This window comes from Leptodactylus fuscus, chromosome 9 (genome assembly GCF_031893055.1).
Source record: "Leptodactylus fuscus isolate aLepFus1 chromosome 9, aLepFus1.hap2, whole genome shotgun sequence".
NCBI lineage: Eukaryota > Metazoa > Chordata > Amphibia > Anura > Leptodactylidae > Leptodactylus > Leptodactylus fuscus.
Genome location: NC_134273.1, coordinates 37459226 through 37482757, shown reverse-complemented (window position 1 = coordinate 37482757; position 23532 = coordinate 37459226). Strand labels below are relative to the sequence as shown.

The following is a 23532-nucleotide window of genomic DNA, read 5'->3' as shown; positions in this document are numbered from 1 at the left end:
GCCAATATTGTACAATGCAATACAATCCTGGAATGTGTTTTGATCACTTGTAAACAGAGATTTTTTATTTTATTACGTGTACTGGTGTATTTTTGCAGAATTTCTTAAATTTCTAAGATCTCTTGTTGCTGTCATACAATAATAAATCCCATTGTTTGGTTGCATAGCCATTCTGGTCATGTAACATGTAGAAGCATAGCTTGCACTGTAAAGAACTCTGCAACTATGAGGCCTCATTCACATCTACGTTCGGTATTCCTTTCGGGTAGTCCGCTTGGGGACCCCCCAAAAGGAATACCGGATACATTAAAAAGTGGTGAGCAATGAAAGCACACGGACCCAAGGTGGAGTCCTGAAAAGAATACCAAACACAATACCAAAGGCAATGAAAGCACACAGACCCCATTGATTATAATAGGGTCCCTATGTTTTCTGTGCGGTGTCCACATGAATCATCCGAAGAGTGCTTGAAGTACTTTTCTCTACACATGACTCATGCGGAAAACACAAGGACCCCATTATAGTTTATGGGGTCGATGTGCTTTCATTGCTCACCACTTGTTAATGCGTTCGTTATTCCATTCGGGGGGAGGGGGGGAAACTGGACTCCCTGAACGTAATACCGAACGCAGATGTGAACCGGGCCTGAGATCTTTGTGAAGAATTGATAAGTAAAGTATATTGTACAATTGTATCACTTTTCATTATATAACTTTTAGGCTACATTTGGCAGAAGTGGAAAATCCCTTTTAAGTAATTCTAAAAGTGACTCTTGTTTGTAAATCCAATATCATTTTATTGGTTTATTAACATGTAAAAAAAAAAAAAGCACATGTGAACTAAACACAACTAGGACATGAGGAAGATCTCACCGTAATGGCTACAGTAAGGCTATAGAGTAGTGCAAAGACATGTTAGGAACCAGGTTCCTGGTGTCATGTGTGCTGGTCACTCAATCGGTGCTGTAATCGGAGTAGTTGCTTGTGGCAACTGATCCAGATCACAACACACTTTGGCATTGGTAAGATCTTTGCACCAGGAGTAGGTCTATACCAGGGATCAGCGACCTTCGGCTCTCCAGCTTCTGTGAAACTACAACTCCCAACATGCTTCATTCAATTCCATGGGAGTTCCAAGAATAGCAGAGCAAGTATGCATGCTGGGAGTTGTAGTTTTACAACAGCTGGAGTGCCAAAGGTTGCCCAACCCTGATCTATACAATACTTGATGGACTCTATAGGACAGGGGTAGGGAACGTACGGCTCTCCAGCTGTTGCCAAACTACAACTCCCAGCATGCATACTTGCTCTGCTGTTCTTGGAACTCACATGGAAGTGAATAGAGCATGATGGGAGTTGTAGTTTCACAGCAGCTGGAGAACCAAAGGTTCCCTATCCTTGCTATAGGACAATTTCATGCATCATGCTTATACAATATGTAGCTCAGCAACAACTGGACAGCCTAGGCAGCAAACCTTCCATTATGTTTCCTTGCCATTAGGAGTACATTTCACACTTCATTCCATAACAAATATAGGGAACATTATAGAATACAATCTATATCACAGACCGCTCCATATCACTTGCATGTTGGATTCTTTTTGCTGGTAGATCACCATTTGGAAAGAGGTGATCCCCAGTAACAAGGCAGCAAAGAAGGAATTTACGTTCACATACATATACCAATATTACAAGCTACTTCAAAGGCAAATTGTAGAAAATTGTAGAGTGTAAGACTTTGCACATGGTCCATTCTGTAAAACATCATCCAAACACGCTTTTTGCTGGTGCATCTTTGGGCTTATCAAAAGCCGTCTCTGTTCCTGTTCTGGCGCCACTAAACACGGATGGAGCTGCACATCCAGCTTGTTCTACAATTCAAGATGCAAAAACCATTGTAAATTATACAACAATAAAAGTCAAATGCAGATTTCAGCATTATGGGTTATGTCATGTAATGTGGACTGACAGAATAGTAAACCACATTGGGTGCAAAGGAGAGGTCCAAAGCTTCCACCATACATGACTTCCATCATGGAAATTCAGTAGAATTATGTGACCTTTGTGACATATGTATGACCAAACCCCTCCAATTTGCCCACCTACATGACCAGATAGGACAATTGCTGAATTTAAGATTTGCCGCACATGTTCAAGGCATTTCGTCTGGATGTAATCTAGCACTATATGACCAGAGGACTGTTCTATATGTAATTTGATGTACACATATCCCATACAGTACTCACCACTAGAGATGAGCGAACAGTGTTCTATCGAACACATGTTCGATCGGATATCAGGGTGTTCGCAATGTTCGAATCGAATCGAACACCACGTGGTAAAGTGCGCCAAAATTCGATTCCCCTCCCACCTTCCCTGGCGCCTTTTTTGCACCAATAACAGCGCAGGGGAGGTGGGACAGGAACTACGACACTGGGGGCATTGAAAAAAATTGGAAAAAGTCATTGGCTGCCGAAATCAGGTGACCTCCATTTTAGACGAATAGTGGATTTCAAATCCGGGTCATATGAGAATGTGAACTTTGTGACTATGAGACAGGGATAGCTGTACAGGCAGGGATAGCTAGGGATAACCTTTATTTAGGGGGGAATGTTATTAAAAATAACTTTTTGGGGCTCTATCGGGTGTGTAATTGTGATTTTTGTGAGATAAACTTTTTCCCATAGGGATGCATTGGCCAGCGCTGATTGGCCGAATTCCGTACTCTGGCCAATCAGTGCTGGCCAATGCATTCTATTAGCTTGATGAAGCAGAGTGTGCACAAGGGTTCAAGCGCACCCTCGGCTCTGATGTAGCAGAGCCGAGGCTGCACAAGGGTTCAAGCGCACCCTCGGCTCTGATGTAGGAGAGCCGAGGGTGCACTTGAACCCTTGTGCACCCTCAGCTCTGCTACATCAGAGCCGAGGGTGCGCTTGAACCCTTGTGCACACTCTGCTTCATCAAGCTAATAGAATGCATTGGCCAGCGCTGATTGGCCAATGTATTCTATTAGCCTGATGAAGTAGAGCTGAATGTGTGTGCTAAGCACACACATTCAGCTCTACTTCATCGGGCTAATAGAATGCATTGGCCAGCGCTGATTGGCCAGAGTACGGAACTCGACCAATCAGCGCTGGCTCTGCTGGAGGAGGCGGAGTCTAAGATCGCTCCACACCAGTCTCCATTCAGGTCCGACCTTAGACTCCGCCTCCTCCGGCAGAGCCAGCGCTGATTGGCCGAAGGCTGGCCAATGCATTCCTATGCGAATGCAGAGACTTAGCAGTGCTGAGTCAGTTTTGCTCAACTACACATCTGATGCACACTCGGCACTGCTACATCAGATGTAGCAATCTGATGTAGCAGAGCCGAGGGTGCACTAGAACCCCTGTGCAAACTCAGTTCACGCTAATAGAATGCATTGGCCAGCGCTGATTGGCCAATGCATTCTATTAGCCCGATGAAGTAGAGCTGAATGTGTGTGCTAAGCACACACATTCAGCACTGCTTCATCAAGCCAATACAATGCATTAGCCAGTGCTGATTGGCCAGAGTACGGAATTCGGCCAATCAGCGCTGGCTCTGCTGGAGGAGGCGGAGTCTAAGGTCGGACCTGAATGGAGACTGGTGTGGAGCGATCTTAGACTCCGCCTCCTCCAGCAGAGCCAGCGCTGATTGGTCGAGTTCCGTACTCTGGCCAATCAGCGCTGGCCAATGCATTCTATTAGCCCGATGAAGTAGAGCTGAATGTGTGTGCTTAGCACACACATTCAGCTCTACTTCATCAGGCTAATAGAATACATTGGCCAATCAACGCTGGCCAATGCATTCTATTAGCTTGATGAAGCAGAGTGTGCACAAGGGTTCAAGCGCACCCTCGGCTCTGATGTAGCAGAGCCGAGGCTGCACAAGGGTTCAAGTGCACCCTCGGCTCTCCTACATCAGAGCCGAGGGTGCGCTTGAACCCTTGTGCAGCCTCGGCTCTGCTACATCAGAGCCGAGGGTGCGCTTGAACCCTTGTGCACACTCTGCTTCATCAAGCTAATAGAATGCATTGGCCAGCACTGATTGGCCAGAGTACGGAATTCGGCCAATCAGCGCTGGCCAATGCATTCTATTAGCCCGATGAAGTAGAGCTGAATGTGTGTGCTAAGCACACACATTCAGCACTGCTTCATCACGCCAATACAATGCATTAGCCAGTGCTGATTGGCCAGAGTACGGAATTCGGCCAATCAGCGCTGGCTCTGCTGGAGGAGGCGGAGTCTAAGATCGCTCCACACCAGTCTCCATTCAGGTCCGACCTTAGACTCCGCCTCCTCCAGCAGAGCCAGCGCTGATTGGCCGAATTCCGTACTCTGGCCAATCAGCACTGGCTAATGCATTGTATTGGCTTGATGAAGCAGTGCTGAATGTGTGTGCTTAGCACACACATTCAGCTCTACTTCATCGGGCTAATAGAATGCATTGGCCAGCGCTGATTGGCCGAATTCCGTACTCTGGCCAATCAGCACTGGCTAATGCATTGTATTGGCTTGATGAAGCAGTGCTGAATGTGTGTGCTTAGCACACACATTCAGCTCTACTTCATCGGGCTAATAGAATGCATTGGCCAATCAGCGCTGGCCAATGCATTCTATTAGCGTGAACTGAGTTTGCACAGGGGTTCTAGTGCACCCTCGGCTCTGCTACATCAGATTGCTACATCTGATGTAGCAGTGCCGAGTGTGCATCAGATGTGTAGTTGAGCAAAACTGACTCAGCACTGCTAAGTCTGCATTCGCATAGGAATGCATTGGCCAGCCTTCGGCCAATCAGCGCTGGCTCTGCCGGAGGAGGCGGAGTCTAAGGTCGGACCTGAATGGAGACTGGTGTGGAGCTATCTTAGACTCCGCCTCCTCCAGCAGAGCCAGCGCTGATTGGTCGAGTTCCGTACTCTGGCCAATCAGCACTGGCCAATGCATTTCTATGGGGAAAAGTTAGCTTGCGAAAATCGCAAACTGACAGGGATTTCCATGAAATAAAGTGACTTTTATGCCCCCAGACATGCTTCCCCTGCTGTCCCAGTGTCATTCCAGGGTGTTGGTATCATTTCCTGGGGTGTCATAGTGGACTTGGTGACCCTCCAGACACGAATTTGGGTTTCCCCCTTAACGAGTTTATGTTCCCCATAGACTATAATGGGGTTCGAAACCCATTCGAACACTCGAACAGTGAGCGGCTGTTCGAATCGAATTTCGAACCTCGAACATTTTAGTGTTCGCTCATCTCTACTCACCACAATCCCTCATAACTTGGTATGTCTTGGATTTGATTGGAGTTTGTTTCCCGAGCTTATCTTTGGCTCCTTTGAGATCTTCCTCCTTCACTTTTGGCCTCTTCTTTATAACAGGGGCATCCTGGAATAGGAGGAGACCATGTATATGATCTACACATAGTTTCTGCATCCTTTACATAGCTGCCATCTTTAACCATGCACGTATACATATAAGAGTAGTATAAATAGTAACACAAAGCAGCGGCTCCAGGCATTATGGAGTCTTCATTTCTCTAAGTTATGTTCTAAACAAGACGTTCATTTCCAACAAATAATGCCACGGTGATAAATAGTTTCTAGCCTTCTGTAAAAAATCAAGCAAAGGCTGAAGGAACCTTGGAAGCTCGCTTGGCTTCACACAACCTCCCCCGATTCTTCTTTTCCCATGTCTATAGGAGAACTATTATTACTATACTACTGTTATATTAAATGAAGAACACTCATAAGCAACTTACTGCTCATTCTTTACTAGTGATAGAACTATAGTTCTCCAAGATGACCTTGAGGCCAGGGCCCCCATATGGCATAAATGCCACAGTTTGCCTGCAAGGAAAACATCCCGGAAAAAAACGCGGTGTTTTACAGTCATTCTGTAGTGGCTAAATAGGGGTATTCCATTTACAGCAAATTACCCCCTATTCACAGGATAGGGAGTAACCTGCTGATCAGTAAGGGTCTGACTGATGACAAGAACAGGGATGTTTTGCACCCCAGTTTTAAAGGGATTCAATCAATAAGATGCAATTTTTTTTCTCCCTAACATGTAGGAATTGCCTTAAGAAAGGCTATTCTTCTCCTACCTTTAGATGTCTTCTCCGCGCCACCGTTCGGTAGCAAATGAATGTATGCAAATTAGTTCTTGCAGCACTGCGGGCGTCCCCAATGCTGCGAGAGAAATCTCCAGCACCGCTTCTATCTTCACCTGGAACGGCCTCTCCCTGCATCTTCTTCCGGCCCTGGCTTCAAACTTCTAGGCATGCGCAGTCGGCTCTGCCGTCGGGCCTCAGGTAGAACAGACTGTGACGCTTGTGGCCATTTTCTTGTGGCCGCTTACCCCAGCTTACTGTGTAAGTGACCACAGGAAAATTGCCGTGGGCATACGCAGTCGGCTGGGCCCGAGGCATGACGGCAGAGCCGACTGCGCATGCCTAGAAGTTTGAAGCCAGAGCCGGAAGAAGACGCAGGGAGAGGCCGTTCCAGGTGAAGATAGAAGCGGTGCTGGAGATTTCTCTCACAGCATTGAGGACTCCCCCAGTGCTGTTTGAGCGCGGAGGACCACCCCCAGTGCTGCGAGAGAACTCATTTGCATACAGAAGAAAACCAGGATTTCTACCGAACGGCAGCACGGAGAAGACATCTAAAGGTAGGAGACGGATAGCCTTTGTTTAGGCTATTTCTATGTGGTAGGGAGAAAAAAATTGCATTTTAATGATTGAATGCCTTTATGGTAGTGGTGGTCAGAAATTCATACCCGTGCTCCTTTCATTTAAACGGGACCCACAGAGATAGCGGAGTGCTGTACTTAGGTATGCCTCTTTAATAGTCACCCAAATATAACTTTGACAAATCTTCTTCAGAGAGAAGTGTAACTTATCCAGTTCTTGTTCCTGAATACCTCCAAATCATCAAACGCAGTAGTCTTAGGGGCAACACAATTTTTTCAGAGCTTCTTGAGCGTATCTTTTGCTATTTTTAGGTTTGTGCTGAAAGTTCTCGATACCACTATAATCCTTTCTTAGTACTCAGTAATCCTTTCCTCTTGAGGTCAGGTCACCTCCCCAGTATAGAAGTCTCTATCAGTTCTTCCATAATTTTCCAGTTCAGGCCATTTTCTTTAAAGAACTTCTCGGTTTGCTGGGAACATCTGCTGATAATTCAGCAATTTGCAGAGTTTACAGATTTAGCAGATGAATCTTTTTGAAAAGCTAAACTTACAGTATGGCCAATCAGTGGAGACAAAGTCTAATCTGCGTCAGTGAGCCAGAATGTCTCTGGAATGTCTTGGGAATGTCGTCTGCTGAGATGTTCTTGGTGGGCTCTTATTGTTATACAGTATATAAAACAAGGAATTATTAATACTCGTACTCTTGACTTTGTTGCTCAGAGAACCAAGATCTATTTGAAGCTCATGTTTTAAAGACTGGGCCAGTGCAGGGTTGTGGTGCCAAGTGTGAATATGAGGGGAGGGGAGGGGGGGTGTCCACACACTGGCAGGTATACACCATCTGTTTCTGTAATTTACCCCCTTTTTTATAATGTGCAAGGATATTTTCATCCCCTCATCGAAATTCACTTGTTTTGTCAATAGCTATAATCTAACAAGACTAACTATGAATGACTAGTAGTCTGCTGTCCAAACTCCCTGAGGTATGGCCACCCAGATGTGCAATGGTATTGGCTAGTCCCCACCTCCAGATCCCTAATTTCCAAGAGATCAGGGGTGGTCCCTGTGTAGTATGCAAATTAGACCTCAGTAACGCCCTTTCTCATGAATACAGCAATGTAATAAATAAAGCTTATTAGCTCACCCAAAGACGAGGCTTCTCCTACAAGAAGTGTGGCTCATGTCTAGACTCAGCTATCTCAGGGGTTCTTGCTCCTCATCAGTACAGAGCCGGGGGTATCCACCCAACCAATGCCCTGCCTTGTCTGGATGAAGAGCAAAAAACCCAAAACAACTGTCTACAGTAGGGTCTCTCTATATTTTGGGGTCTCTGGTTTATGCCAGTCGGTTGTATTCTGTCTGTGAAACACGCACCATATATCAGATGTATTCCCAGACTGAACACTGTCCAGAGACCTGTTCTCACAGCTTCATAGCCATCTATGATACTGTAGGTCACTGCAGGACTACTGTTCTGTTCACACTTTTAGTATGGTACAGTAGTCCCATGGTGAGGCAGTGGCTCACAGTATCATAGACAAAGGCAGGCAACATACGGTCTGTATTTCACAGACTGAATACACCTATCTGGAACCAGCTTTAGCTGACATTGTAATTTGTATGGGTGTTGGTAGTGTTTTTGGTAGACAACATCAAAGTGTTTGTAATTGTATACAACCCCTTCAATTTAAGCAATATCCTAGACATATGATGTCTTAGGCTGGTTGCCCACAACCGTGTGCTGCTGTCCTGGCTGTGAATTAAAGGCATGGGCTGCACGCAGGAGACACGCGGATGTCCCCCATACGGGTCGTGCATCCACGGCTCACTTCATTAAATGAGTAGGAGCCACAGAATCAAGGGCTACAAAATAGGAGAGGAATAGGACCTGTTCTATATTTTGCGGCCTGGACTATCGACCCGCATACGTGACTGTGTAATTCACGGTCTTATGTACGAGCCCATAGAAATGAATGAGTAAGTATACTATTTGTGAAATACACAGATAGCACTTTGACTACGGTCACTGTCGTCTGCAACCGGCCTTAGGGGGTTAATAGGCCTAACCTAAGAGATCAGATGGGTGTATAGAGACTAATTTCATGGAAACAGTGCCATATACATCCAAATGATGTGTATGGCATTGCTTCTCAGCACTATTGAAGTGAATGGGACTGAGCTGCAATACCTGCACAATCTATACAGTCATAGAAAGAAATTCTGGCATCAATATAATCTGCTCCATATGGCATTGACAAAATTTTACAGCAAAAACAGATTCCAAAAATGAATCTTGGAGGGCAACACGGTGGCTCAGTCAGTGGTTAGCACTGCAGCCTTGCAGCGCTGGAGTCCTGGGTTCGAATCCTGCCAGGAACAACATCTGCAAGGAGTTTGTATGGATTTCCTCCCATTCTACAAAGACATAGTAATAGGAAAAAAAATGTACATTGTGATCCCCATAAAAAAAATTAAAAAAAATGGCCCATATAGCATCCCATAACTGGTGATGTACGTGTCTTTAAATGTTACCATTGCTTATAACTGGGAGAACAGATGAAAACTCTGAAGAGATAATGTTGTGCGTAGATAGACGAGATAGGCCGCTGTCACATGCACGTTAGTAAGTTGCTTTCTGAAGTCTATACAGCCAGGACCTCACTGTACCCAACGCGTTTACATAAAGTGAGTGACTGCAGTATAAATACAGGGAGAGAAATCTGCATGTTGTGGATAACAGAAAGCACTCTCCCTTTACAAAGTCATTATGGCATGCAACAGAAATTTTGATGGGGAGGGGAGGTCATAGTTATACTCTCCAGAGCTGGCACGAAAGTGTTCTGTAAACTGCCAGGGACTCTCATCTCTGAATAAAGATCTGGGGACTTTGTGCCACTCTTCGTCCTCGGTCGTGTGACAACAGATGACAACTATTTCTAATTTGGACACAGTGAGTCATGAGGTCACCTTGGAAATGTCTATTCCAGAGCACTTCCATGTCTATCCCATCACAGCAGTTCAGCTTTAATGTGTCATTCTAGAACCACCTGGATTATATTACACTGTACCTGCTGCTCACGTTGACGCTCAAGAACAGACAATGTATTAAGAAGCTATTCTGGATACCCGCAGACCATTCTGCTGCCCCTTCAATAGACCACCTCCCTTGACAGGTCTATTTTGATAAGTCTTCATATTCTCCATTAAAACCAATTCTGGAGTATCTTTTCATAACAGATATTGTGCTGTTCCTATTTACAACTTGATGTTTGGGCAGGATGGGGGAGGAGGGGGTGTTATTATACACTCTGACACTATCCAATCAATAGTGTCAAACTGTGCCAGGACACACCCCTTTGACAAAAAAAAAAATTGTAACACCCAATTGTCAATTTACTCAAACATTTTCAGGAGGAATAACAGAAGAAATGAACTACAAAGATGTCAGGCTATAGTCCTCTTCATGTTCTAGCCCTGGTGGTCTCCCTCAGTAAGAGAGGATCCTCATCCCTGTATCTTATATATGTATTACTAGGAGATGGGTAAGGCTTTATATACAGTATATAGACTAGTAGGACTGGGTAAAGTTAATATAATATGGTCGAAAAATAATATACTACATTACTTATGTCTGTTATTAAATATTGATGTTCACCTCAAAGACTGGAAATTTTTAGGTGCGATTGCAAATAATTTTCAGTAGATAACTGACTGCTGACTTCTTAGCAACCAAATACAAGACAAAATGCTAAAAAAAAATGTGACCTAAATGCTGTATGTGAATCTGAACAAATAGAATGTATGAGCCATTAACCATTTACAGCTATTGTATTAATAATGATTCCAACCATCCTTTATTCTCCGCACGTCTCATGTAAAGACTTCTGAAACCCAAACAGGACCCCATCAGTGTGAACTGCGCCATATCCCGCTGCATAGACTAATACAGGTTTCTATAAGCGCTGTATTCTCACCAGATAGATACAGATCATAAGACTTTAATTTTGACTTCAGTAACTTTTTGTTAAACAGCTAAAAAAAATTCTTATGCAATGCACAGTAACTGTCAGGATATAAGCGTATAGTCCCTGGCAAGAGAGAGATAAAATATCTGAGTATATGATATAGGAGTTACCTGGAGAGTGAGACGATTAGATAGATAGATAGATAGATAGATAGATAGATAGATAGATAGATAGATAGATAGATAGATAGATAGATAGATAGATAGATAGATAGATAGATTTCAGATAGTACATCCCAGTGTGAACGGGATACCGTGGCGATAGATAATGACATATAATATATAATATTAGTATAATAGTAATATCAGGGCACTTACCTGTTGTGGTTGGGACATTTCTGCTCACAAATGGTTAATCACCCCAAGGCACAATACCACAGTCAGGGTTCTGCAGTCCACTGCTTGACAGCTGCATCTATATATGTAGGGAAGGGGATGACGTGAGTAGTGGGTGTTTACTTACTCAGAGTCTTATCCAGAGAAGCAAGGACTCCAGGGTTTATTCTGTAAGATGACTGTAGTGCAAAGAATCCAAGCAACTGTTGTTTAAAAGGAGGTACATGTTACACCAGCTGCCAGATTTATAAGAGACATCATCATTTCCCGTATAGCACAGATACAAGGCACTAAGAGTCAGTTATATAGTGGGATTATCAAAGTAGCCATACAAGGCAGCCAGAAGAAAAACAGGGATTCTATAGAATACAGATAGTATACCACTATTCTAAGGGGTGCAGGTAAAGTGGGGCCCGGCAGCTTCAAACTACACCTCTGTCTCTAATAAAAGTGGCCACTCTGTGTATACGCATGCGGTATAATTGTGCATTACCCCTTTACGGATATGTGACATCTACATTTAAAGGGGTTTCTTGATGGTGATCTATCATCAGGATAGGTTATTAGTAAGACATCAGTGTGGATCTGACACCAGGGACCCCCACTGATAAGTTAAGGGGCCTTGGTACTCATTACATTGCATAGCCACTATGAAACGTGTCAGATTTCCAGGTAAGTGCCTTGGTGGTGGAGATATTGGTGCCATTAGTTTCAGCACCAATATCTCCCCACAGTCAGAAGGGCATTGCTCACAGTTCAGCGTCATTGCTAGGTTGTGAGGAATGGGAAAGTCAACAGTGTGCTGAATTCAGTGCACGGTCGCCTTTATAGAGGTGTGTAAAACCGCTAATTCACGAGGACATGAAGGGTCCTCTTTAAATACACATGGCTCCCTGCAACTTTGTAGTTGTGCAAAAACATATTATGGCTCCCAACATCCTCTGAGATTACCACAACTGGGCCTTTATAAGAGGGGTATGCCTTATGTTATTTGTAAATGTCCCCCAGTATGCAAGCCGTCCATGGTGATCTGGTTTGGGCTCTCCACATGTCAGTATGTCTGTTCTTGTGCGTGTTCTTGCAGTCAGTGGCATGGTTAGGGAAGGGCATTAGAGGACAGAGGTTAGAGTAGCCATCTTGAGCAATAGGACTTCCTGATTTGTGAACTGATCGGGGTCTGAATAAATATAGGGGTCTGGTGTTCTCACTAGCAAATAATACATTTTAATGTGAACAGCTTTACAAAGTTTGAGAAATGTTACAAGATATGTTAAAGGGATTGTACTGAGTTTTAAACCACATAGGATTAGTGATAGGTGTCCGATTCAGGGCTGCATGTGTGATGAGGCAAAATGAATACCAAACTGCACCACTGTTTGCCTCCAAGCCTAGCGTTTCACATTTCCCCCAGAGCCCCCAGTGTTGGGAGGACCTTCAGGCTCCCCCTCCCCCTGTGTTCTGATCTATAATAATATTATACATACAGATCACTAATGTGGATCCTAGGACCTATTCTAAGACATTGAATGTTGCATCTTCTATTCTCCTCCTGGATCCCAGCAGGACCATAGTTTAGGTTCCAGAGCAGAATACAAGATGACAAATGCCGTTTGACAGAGCAGGTTATTGGGCACCACATCAGTGATCTGTAAGTATGATATAAATTACAGTAACAGTGTGGGAGGGGACACTATTAGACCACTATCGAGCAAGAAGATTATTTCCTACAACTGGAGGGAACATTCCACCCTAATAATTTCCATCCCTAGTGCACCTACCAGAACTACCAGTAGTGGTACCACACCCCCTGCCACTACTACCTCCACCACCAGTGGCGTAACTAGGAATGGAGGGGCCCCCTGACCAACGCTGAAGACCCTGACCAACCAATCCACCCCCCTGCATTCCTGCACACACTATTATGACCCATAGTGGCCCCTGTGCACACAGTATGATGTCCCGTGGTGGACAATTATTATACTCTGAGTATAATAATTAGAGACCTGGCGGAATGGTTACTTACCTATCCCTGGTTCCACTGCACTCCCTGCTGATGTTGGCCATCTGATTCGTGACTCGGGGCCTGCGTTGTGATGCATAAGGATGCAGGCCCCGGTCAGGGACATCACACAAGTAGGTCCGAAGCCTGCTCAGAGCCAGGAGAGGTAAGTAAATAGGGCCCGTTACTGGCAATAGTGCAGTCTGTGAGACTGTACTTTGGATGAACAACCAAAAAACTGCTTGACTATTGGATTTAAAAAGAAAAAGAAAAAAACTTGCATATGCTGCAATACTATATATGAGTTTGAGCAGCAACAACAAAAAAAAAGCTCAAGAACCAAACATTTTTTCAGATTAATAGTTTGTTACTCTGTGAGCAGAAAAAAAAAAACATTAACAGACTTTTTTTTTTTAGATTAGTGAAGGCTAAAAGTTTTCTTTTTTGTTGCACAGATTATATTGTTAGACTGTATTTTAGGTGAAAAAAAAATGCTTAACTATATATACTGAATCAGCACTTTGCTGTCAGAATAGCAATTAGTACATATTTAATGGAAAAAAATTAAACTCTTGCCCCAATAAAAGCCTTCAGACAAGATTTTTCACTAGCGGGAGTTGAATGTTTAAGCACTGTATGCAGCTGCACATATTTATCACTAATCTGACTGTAATTGCTTTTATCTGACTAAATTCTCCTCATATTCCTAAGTATTGCTTGCAATTGTAAGCTCTTCAGAAAAGAGTGCGGTGTATGATGCAGTGAGTTGATACACACACCCTTCACGATTTCCACCATTACTGTAATGACTTGTGGCCCACCATATATAGTGTATAAGACATCAGCACTGCACTCCACTTACCACGGTCTATGAAGTTGTCAGGTGGTGCTAGAATATCACACAGTATCTTCCAGTCTCTTCAGAATTTCTTATTCAACATGTGGATGTGGCCATTTTTGTTTGTCTGAGGCAAATCAGCATTTGTTCGGTATCACTTCGCTCATCTGTACTCCCAACGTTGTGGTAACAGTTTGGGAGGCCTTTGTATGACTGTGCCCCAGTGAACAATGCAAGGTCCAAAAAAAGCATGAGTCTGGTTTGGAAGAACCAAATTGGCCTGAACAGATTCCTGACCTAAACCCTATCCAACACCCATGGGATAAACTAGAAGAAAGATTGTAAGCCAGGCCCTCTCAAATGCTCTTCTCGATAAAAGGGCAAAACTTCTCAGACGCTCTTAGAACACCTTCTCATAAAAATGGAAGCTGTTTCAGCTGCAAATGAAATAGAGGAGCAACTCCGTATTAATCCATATGGATTTAGAATGGGATTTCATAAAAACTCCTGTAAATGTAATCTCTAGGTGTCCTAATAGTTTGGTCCATATAATAACATTTGATGTCATGTTGTCACACACAGCAGACACATCAGAATGAGTAGTTTATCTCCTGTGACCGCTATTGACTGTTACAAAGATGGGGCTAACTCTGTGCTTCAGTTGCCCCCCTGCATTAAAAAAAAAAAAAAAAAAAAAAAAAAAAAAGCAAGTTGTCCTGCGGGAAACAAACCCTTATATGACTTTGTGATGGGAATATGAAAAACATCATGGCTTCTGGAAGGAAGGAAGTAGAAAACAAAAACTGCTTAAAGAAGACCTTTCATAGTTTGGGGCACAGGCAGTTCTATATACTGCTGGAAAGCCAACAGTGCCCTGAAATAAGCGCACTGTTGGCTTCCCTGATCAGTCACGGTACCGTAGCTCTTTACAGTCAGAAGGGCGTTCCTGACAGTCTGTCAAGAACGTCCTCCTCCACAGCAGCGCTGTACAGTGTGAGCGGGGAGGAACGCTTCCTCCCCTCCTGATAATACTCCTCTATGGACGAGCACTGTGAGCAGAGGGAGGGGGCGTTTCTCCCCGCTCACACTGTACAGCACGATAGGCGCTGCTGTGGAGGAGGACGTTCTTGACAGACTATCAGGAACGCCCTTCTAACTGTAAAGAGCTACGGTACCGGCACCGATAGCTCTTTACCCGGGGCACAGATCGGGGAAGCTGACAGTGTGCTGAATTCAGCACAATGTCTGATTTTCAGAAGTATATAGAACTGCCTGTGCCCCAAACCATGAAAGGTCCTCTTTACTGCATTTTTTTTTTTTTTTTTTTTTTTAACCAGGAGCAGGAAGGAGAAGAATAAGAACTTCCTAGATATTTTTTATTCCTTTTGTATCAAAAAAACGCAACAGGGAAAAAAAAAAAAAAAGCTGTGTTTCTGCAATGCGACGCCTCAGCCTAAAAAAGTCCTCTAAGACAAGGCATGTCATATCATTACAAGAGGTGCATCTTTTATTGGATTTGAAAATAAAAGGCTTGAGATGTACTCTAGACGTCTTGGGGCACGCGGACTTGAGCTGTAAGATGGACCCCCTAAAACAGTGCAGCGATGTCAGTAGCCAAAACTAATAGCACCGATATCTCTGGAACAACGGAAGATACCAGCAAAACTGAAAGTGCGCACTGACCACTTTGTAATGGTATAGGTGACTACACATGTGTGAGTTGTAGTGTTCATCTCCTGGATTTTATTTTTTTTATATGATAATATGCAGCATAAGTACTGGACCCAAAGGACAGAAACTCGACCGCTAGTGTGAACCTAGCATAAATGGTGCATTGTTAGATCCGTACCGCACCTCACAAATAGACATTTCTAGATTCCAGCCATCTCTCTTCTGTTCCCATCTTATTTTTTATTGTGGACTACAGTAGGTCATAGTGATGGGGAACACTGGTGACTCCATAGAGATGGTACAGTATATACTGGTGGTTATTGCTGCCTTTATACAGGACCTGATCAGTGACAAGTCTTCCCACCTTGGTCCTCATGTCAATCAGATCCATCCAGAGGTCAAAGGTTTTAGTCCTCTATGTGCCGGATCCATCCTGCTCTTTTGTCCCTTCTCCACTTTGCTTACCAGATTTCTTTCCAAATATTAGATAGGACTGCAGAGCTGACTGCGCATGCCCAAACGGCCATTTTGTGGTGGTCAGCTACACAAACTACTGCGCTCATATGCTCAGTTCTCCAGACCACTACATGATGGTAGTCTGGTGTAGCAGACCACCACAAAATGGCCACTCAGCCACTGTGAGTTTGGGCAGAGTCAACTGCGCATGCCTGAGCGGATTGCGCATGCACAAGATTTTAGACAGGTACAGCGCGGCGTCAAGGTCTTTTGCAAGGCACAAGTTCTGTAGAAGAGGAGGAAGGGATGGAGCACAAGCATGAAAGGAGCGGTGGACAGGTATGACGCAGGGTTGTTCAGGGAGCTGGTGGAACATTCTCCCGATGCTCTCCATGATCTTCATTAACAGACCAGAAGAAACAGGAGAAGTAAAGATAGGAGTAGAATAGCCTTTTTAAAGGCTATTCCAACATGGCTTTTGTTGAAAATGAGTTTTTCAAAGGATAGACTCCCGTTAACACTACATTTCATCAGCAGTAAGTTTCAGTGTGTTTGGAATATTTGTACTCGACAGTATAGTAGTGCAAACCTTCATTTTCACATCTAGTAAGGGCAGCGGCTATTTCTCCACATGGAAATTGGCAAATCTAGAACCAGACGCCAGTGAAACCCAAACAACCTTGTAAATGAAAAAGCTTCAGACACAGATACAAAAACAGGCGATGAATATTTGGAAACTTGTATTTATGTTGAGGAAATATAAGGGGGGAGGGGGAGAAAAATCTTAACATTACCCCCAGCTCACAGGTTATTAAAAAGTCCACTCATCTCATACACTGATCCCGCATGGAAAAGCACTTAGCAATGTAACACATTCCTGTAACCATGTCCGCCAAACCCCCACCAATGCTTTACTATAGGATTGGGGCTTTATTTGGCAGGACGGGTTAAGAATCCCTGAAAAACATTATCTACATACTAAGCATATGTATAGCAGAATGTGTCCTTGTAAAATGATGTGCAAAATACCAGACCAAAACGGAAATACTCTCAGACGGAAACGCAATGGGAAAAAACCATCAGATTTTGTACTTCCAGCGTATTCCAGGTAACACAAGAGAACGTATGAAAAATAAAAGTAGACAAAACATTTTCTGTCACCCTTTTTGACCTTTTGCAGAAAAAAAGAAACTTTTTTTTTTATTTGTATGAAAATATAAATTAAAAAGGCTCAAAACAACACTAGACATAGTGCAGAACCCCTGAGCTACCAGAAGGGGGAGCAATGCATTGCACAGCAATAGCCTGCAACCCTCCCCTGCCAGCAAAGGAGTCTGGGAATGATCTAACTTAGAGGTGACTGTAACAGTAAAAGAAAGTTAAGGCAGAGTCTTCCATATAAGATTAGGAGAGGGGTGATGCAATAGTCTGGATGTCACAGGCTCTAGAAGTCAGAGGGCTACTTTAGCCATTGTTCAGAAGGTCAGTTTGATCTGGAGATTCTACATGAGAACTCGGTATCAAGTCACTTGTGTATACAGATCTGCAGCAAGAAGCCTTTTTTTTTCCAAAAATGTTAGTGTTCTATGTATGAAGGTGTAAGGTCTATGGTTAAAGGTAATATATTAAAGGGGTTATCTAAGACTGCACCGATCTGCTGTTACCAGATGCTCTGTACACTGTCTAGGGGCCCGAGTGTACTGTGAAGAGTCAACTCCCCTTGAAATAAATAGTTGAGCTGTAACAGCCACATTCAGCCACTGCACAGTATGGAGCCCTCGCTGCTTCTAGCTCTATACACTCTGCTGTACAGCTGATCGGTACAGGAACCGGTGTGACCTCCACCAAGTTAAGGACCTATCTATCCTAAGGGGTGTCGAGGACAACCCCTTTAAGCACAAAGCTGAATAATGGAAGTTAAAGCTGTACCACAAAATAAACTTATCCTCTATTTAATCTCTGCTGAGACCCCACAGCCATGATTAAGAGTCCAAAATACTCCGATTTGCACACTGGTAATCCATACACTTCTATAGGACAGCTGGAGATGGAGAAGTGGCTTCTCTTCTGCAATCCACCACAAGTGCATGGCGTGGCAGCATGCATACACATTTACATTGGATCAGTGGTGGTCCCAGCAGTTCGCTCCCCCGCTTATTAGATATGTTTATGTCAAGGTACAAACCCTTTGCACATATTAGTAGAATGCCATTAATGATACTGTAATAACAGGGATTGGGTCCCAATGCCAAACCTAACACAGCGCCCCCTACCAGTTATAGAATTATTGCATTACTATGTGACTCGGGCACCTTCATGTAACGGCCCAGGTGAGACAGCAACGCCTGCATTTCCAAGCCAAGTGTTGTATATGAACATGTAAAGCCATAGAGCCCTAGGAACCTCCTATCTAATAAGCCAAATGAAAATAATCCAGTCCCCGCAGAACAAAGCCGGGAGATCACTGGGAACTGAAAACTGGTTACTACGTAGCATTGGCACAAGCCAAGATGGCATCGCAGGCCTTTTTAAAATGTTTTAATGCATAGAAAGGAATATAATGGAATGCTAAGAGAAGGTTGTGCCCAGTGTCCTGTATTACTGACACCAGCACAGACACCACTGGGAATAGACCTCACATTCTGATCAACAGCACTGCAGCCCGACAAGGATCAGAGGAGATGGCATCAAGCAAAAAGAACATGCCCTCGCCATACTATCACGTGTAGAACTGGTACCAGGCATGAGGCTAGAGTTAGAGAGGGGCAATTAAAATACTCTCCTTCTTCTGGCGGCATGAATAATAAAAAATGTAACAAATCAAATGGGAAAATGATGGAGCAAGCAGTCAGATTAGAAATATGCCAACAGACAGTTATTGACCTTGATCTCTGTAAAGAACAGGTATCTGCAGTAGGTACAGAAGTGGGCAGCAGCTTGTACTGCTAAGTCCGGCGCCCATTCTGCAGTGTTCAGACTGCTAATAAAAACCACACGGTCTGTACCCCCTCCATCTCTGAATGCAGACAAGACAGTAGAGGTAGTGGCTCAAAGAATTCTTGTGCCAAAGAGCCAGACCTTGTTTTCTCCTGTAAACCTCAGTTCAATGGAGGCAGAATTGTGCAAAACCTAGAGGAATATCATACGGGCAGGCCAAAGCGGTGCTTCTTTTTCTTAACAGACTTGGAATTTGTTAATCTGCGGAGATCCTCGTCCACATCGGACTCCTCCATCTCATCATCTGCTGAAATGAGAATCTATTGGGTAAAAAAAGAGAGAGAAAGAAAAGGTCAGATGTGGAGCAGCAAAATGAGAAGCAGACACTGAGCTTGGGATACAGCTATATGCATAAACAATCACCCTAGGCCCTATGCACGGTTCATTTTGTATACCAGTAAATAAAAAAACAAATAAAAAAAACAAAACATATACCTAGGAATTTGGGGAAAAAAAATCATATGTGATTTATCACTAAAGGAGGGTTCGGTGAATGTGCATATGACACTGGTGGGTTCGGAACTTCAAACAAGGTTAAGAACCACTGGGTTTAGGGTAATCTGTGGGTCTCCTTGGCTTATGGGCCCCGATGCATCTGCACCCTCTGCATCCCCTCAAGTTACACCCCTGACTGGCTGCACTGCTTACTTATCAATATGCTACGTTATCACTGGGGCCCTGATTTTTGGAACATATAGACATGAAGACAGACCCAGCAATATTAAATAATTGTACATTTAGGCATGTAAATGATGAAGCCAGTGGTGCACACAAATCCATGTAGACTCTTTATATATAGGTAGTGTGTATATGTTATTTTTTTTTTGTTTAGAATATCTATCCATCCATCTATCCACACACATATATATATATATATATATATATATATATATATATATATATATATATATATATATATATATATATATATATATATCTCTCTGTTGGGAGAAGTGGATACATAGGGGAATGGACACATGGAGTAAAGGCTCTGCAAGGCCCAGACAGACCACCAGTAGAACGGATCATTTGATGAAGTGACAAGCACAGGCAGCTCCCCCGGCCTATCCACCTTCATTATACATCCCGGTTTCCCCCCAGACTATTTCCAGGCACTTATCAGGAGGACATTTGGTGTCATGAGCTGACTGTGTGTCCTGCCATTGCCAGTCAGCCACTCTCCTTTCTGTTTGCAGTGGTGTTGTGAATGAGAAACCTGGATTGCTACAGAATATACACGGATCATCTTTAGCAATAAATCCAGGTATAATCAGATTCAGGTATACAGGCCTCATTGCAGAGCCATACTGCCCCAACTACTAGTGTGATCATCTGGGGAGTCGGTCACCCCTAGTGGTGATGATATGACGGACAGCTGTAGGACATCTGTGTGTCACAGGCTATCATACAGACCCTATAGGCCTCCATGACCAAGCGTATCTATTCTAGTAGTCAGGTTAGAGGTGGTCTAATAGTGTACAAGAGCCTCCTCAATTGTACAACTTTCCTCAAACAACTTTCTTCTGCTTTATTTTTTGACTTACTTACGTATATCATTACAGTCAGACAAAGTTTAATTCCATTCCAACAACTCCTCTTTGATGCATTAGGTTTTTTTTGTGTATAGAGTATATGTAGATCCTATTTGTTCCCTAATTCTACTATCCAACGTATGCCCAGATATGCAGCACCATGCAAGGACAAGGAGCAGGGCCTAATGTTCCTGATGCTAATAGTGGTCAGAAGATCAGTAAAGATGACTATTTTCATGTGGTCTATTTGCCTACAATAACTTGGAGGGGGAACGTTATACGAGAAGCTGTACTTGGCAAAGAGAAAACATCAGTATGGGAAACATATGGCAGAATACAAGACAACATTGTTTCTGAAGGGATGTGGAGGAGGCGATCTTATTGTGGATTCATCAGTCAAGGCTGAATCGGCAATGTTCCTACAGACAAGACGTTAACACTTAGGGCCATACCTTCCCTTTTTTAGGCTTTAAACCTTCTCACAAGACAAAAGGTGGAAGCAGAGGAACGTATGCCAAGCTAACTGTGCCTCCAGCTATGCCACTGTCCTAAGAAACACTGATGGCATTGTTTTCTGGGCTTGATTTGAATTGTAATGCAGATTCCTGCTGAAAATAGCAACCCGAACAGCCAGCCCTGACACCAGGGCACTCGTCATTGAGATTAGGAGGTTCGTTTTTCAACGTTCTTGCTATAAATTAGAGAACATGTAAATGCTAACATTTTAAAAAAGGCTTGTCTGGCTTCATAAAAAAGGTGTTTTCTGCCCCCAGAAACAGATCCGCTCTTGTGCAGGGGCAGTTTCTGGTAAAATAGTAGATAAGGTTGGATAAAGACACAAGCCCATCAAGTTCAAGTTATAAACATACCAAGATGCACGTAGAGCTGAAAGCGGTCAACCGTGAACTGCGGCCTACACTGACTGCAGAGTGTGACCTCTGCCCCAATGCAGGCATGATGATGTAAGTCATCTGCGCCCACAATCAAAAGGAGGACGACACTGGCGGCTCTTCATGGCTAAGTATAATATGACAGCATAGAATACTGGGAAAGAGGTGGTGGGCGTACTAAAGGGCATATAATACTGGGGGGTACGTACTGAGGAGCATATAATACTGTGTGTATGTGGGTGCCACTGTGGAGCATATAATCCTGGGGGGGGCTACTATGGAGCATACAATATTGTGTGGTGGGCCTACTGTGGAGCATATACTGTCGGGGGGGCTACTGTGGAGCATATAATACTGTGTGGTGGGCCTACTGTGGAGCATATAATACTGTCTTGGGTCCCCTCACTATTTATATCACACAGCATCTGTTTTATAGCAGATGTGATATTAGTACCGGCTGTAATAACATTGCACGGTCACCATAAAACAGATCCTGTGTAATGTAAATAGTGAACATTAATTGTTCAAAAGTACTAAATGCAGAGACCTTTACATTTCAAACAAGTTATTTGCATTATTGAAAGCCCTGTAAAGCCCCATTCACATGACTATAATTTGTGGGTCCATAACTGGACAGATAATATGCAGCATATCCTCCACATGTGAACATACCCTTAAAAGGCACCTCAACCTCCATCTTTCTGCATCACTTACCACTGATTCATTCTCGCCTTGACTACTGTACCTCCTTACTAAACTCTCCCCTCTACAATCTATTCTGAATGCAGCAGCCACAGGCTCATCTATCAGTCTAGACCAGGGGTGCCCAATACATTGATCACGATCTACTGGTAGATCGCAAAGGACGTATGGGTCGATCGCGGGATGCAGGGATCCCCGGTGTCTGCTTGTTCACAGTGCAGGCTGAGAGTCATCTCCGGACACTGGTAGGCGGGGCTGCCACAGCCCCAGCCTGCCAGTGTCCAGAGATAACTCTCAGCCTGCGCTGTGAAGAAGCAGACAGCGGGGATCCCTGGGCAGCCACAGAACGCTGCTGTCACGATCTGTCTGGCCCCGCCCACAGACACTTGCTCCGCCCATAATCCATCTGGCCCCGCCCATAGGCCTGCCCCAGCCCCACCCACAGGTCCGCCCCGGCCCACCCTAGTAGATCGTTTGCCTTGGTCAGCTAATAAAGTAGCTCACATGCTGAAAAAGTGTGAGCACCCCTGGTCTAGACGCTACAGAGATGCCAATAAATACATTGGCTGCCTATTCATTACAGAATACAATATAAAGTTATCACCCTCATCCACAAGGCTCTCCATAATGCCGCACCTCCATAGGTTTCCTCCCTCATCTCTATCGCCTAACCCATGCTCTCCGCTCACTCAATGACCTAAAACTTACACCCTCTATTATCAGAACCTCCCACGCTCTATAAGCAATGCTACTTCCGATGTCACCCCTGCTACCTCTTGCGTCACCACCTCTACCTCATAAATTGTTAGCTCTTGTGAGCAGGGCCCTCAGTCCCATTGTGTGAAGTGACTATTTCTTTATAATATATCTTTTTGTCTGTACTTGAACCCTACAAATTGTACAGCGCTGCGGAATATGTTGGTACTATATAAAATATATTATTATTATTATTATTCTTAAAAGGGATCCTATCATTGGATACCTTTTTTTCTGACTAACACGTAGGAATGGCCTTAAGAAATGCTATTCTTCTCCGCGCTGCCGTTTGGTAGAAATACAGATTTTCTTCGGTATGCAAAGGAGTTCTTTCGCATCACTGGGGGCGGTCCCCAATACTGCGAGAGAAATCTCCAATGACACCTCTATCTTCTTCTGGAACGCCCTTCCCGCGATGTCTTCTTCCGTCCTGGGTTTCAATCTTCTATGCAAGCATAGTCGGCACTGCCATCGGGCCGAGCCACCTGTGCATGCCTGCGGCCACAAAAAAATGGCCACTTACACAGTTGCCATGAGCATGTGCAAGAAATGACATTAATTGGAGCAATAAAGTAGGTTTCAGACTGTTGAAACACCATTCAAGTGACAACCACTGATCTCAGACTGAATCCAG

General features: G+C 43.9%; 2 protein-coding genes across 2 annotated transcripts in view; both read right to left on the bottom strand.

The window, feature by feature from the left end:
* The window catches only part of STIMATE (STIM activating enhancer), a 372954-nt gene that overhangs the window by 325959 nt on the left and 23463 nt on the right, over positions 1 to 23532 (bottom strand). The window contains exon 8 of the mRNA XM_075286869.1: positions 16816 to 19278. Coding sequence (XP_075142970.1) covers positions 19162 to 19278 — 117 coding nt within the window. The 3' untranslated portion in view covers positions 16816 to 19161. The remainder of the gene's footprint in view (positions 1 to 16815; positions 19279 to 23532) is intronic.
* MUSTN1 (musculoskeletal, embryonic nuclear protein 1) lies at positions 763 to 11127 on the bottom strand. The gene is made up of 3 exons (XM_075286913.1): positions 11040 to 11127; positions 5275 to 5395; positions 763 to 1870 (listed from the first exon to the last, which is right to left on the bottom strand). The coding sequence occupies exons 1-3, from the start codon at positions 11055 to 11057 to the stop codon at positions 1764 to 1766; spliced, it is 246 nt and encodes an 81-aa protein (XP_075143014.1). The 5' UTR covers positions 11058 to 11127; the 3' UTR covers positions 763 to 1763.

Bases quoted from the DNA above. Each gene is read 5' to 3' on its own strand.
- MUSTN1 (XM_075286913.1), bottom strand. The intron at 1,871-5,274 runs GTGAGTAGAGAT...CTTGAATTGTAG, and splicing joins CCAAGTTATGAGGGATTGTG to AACAAGCTGGATGTGCAGCT.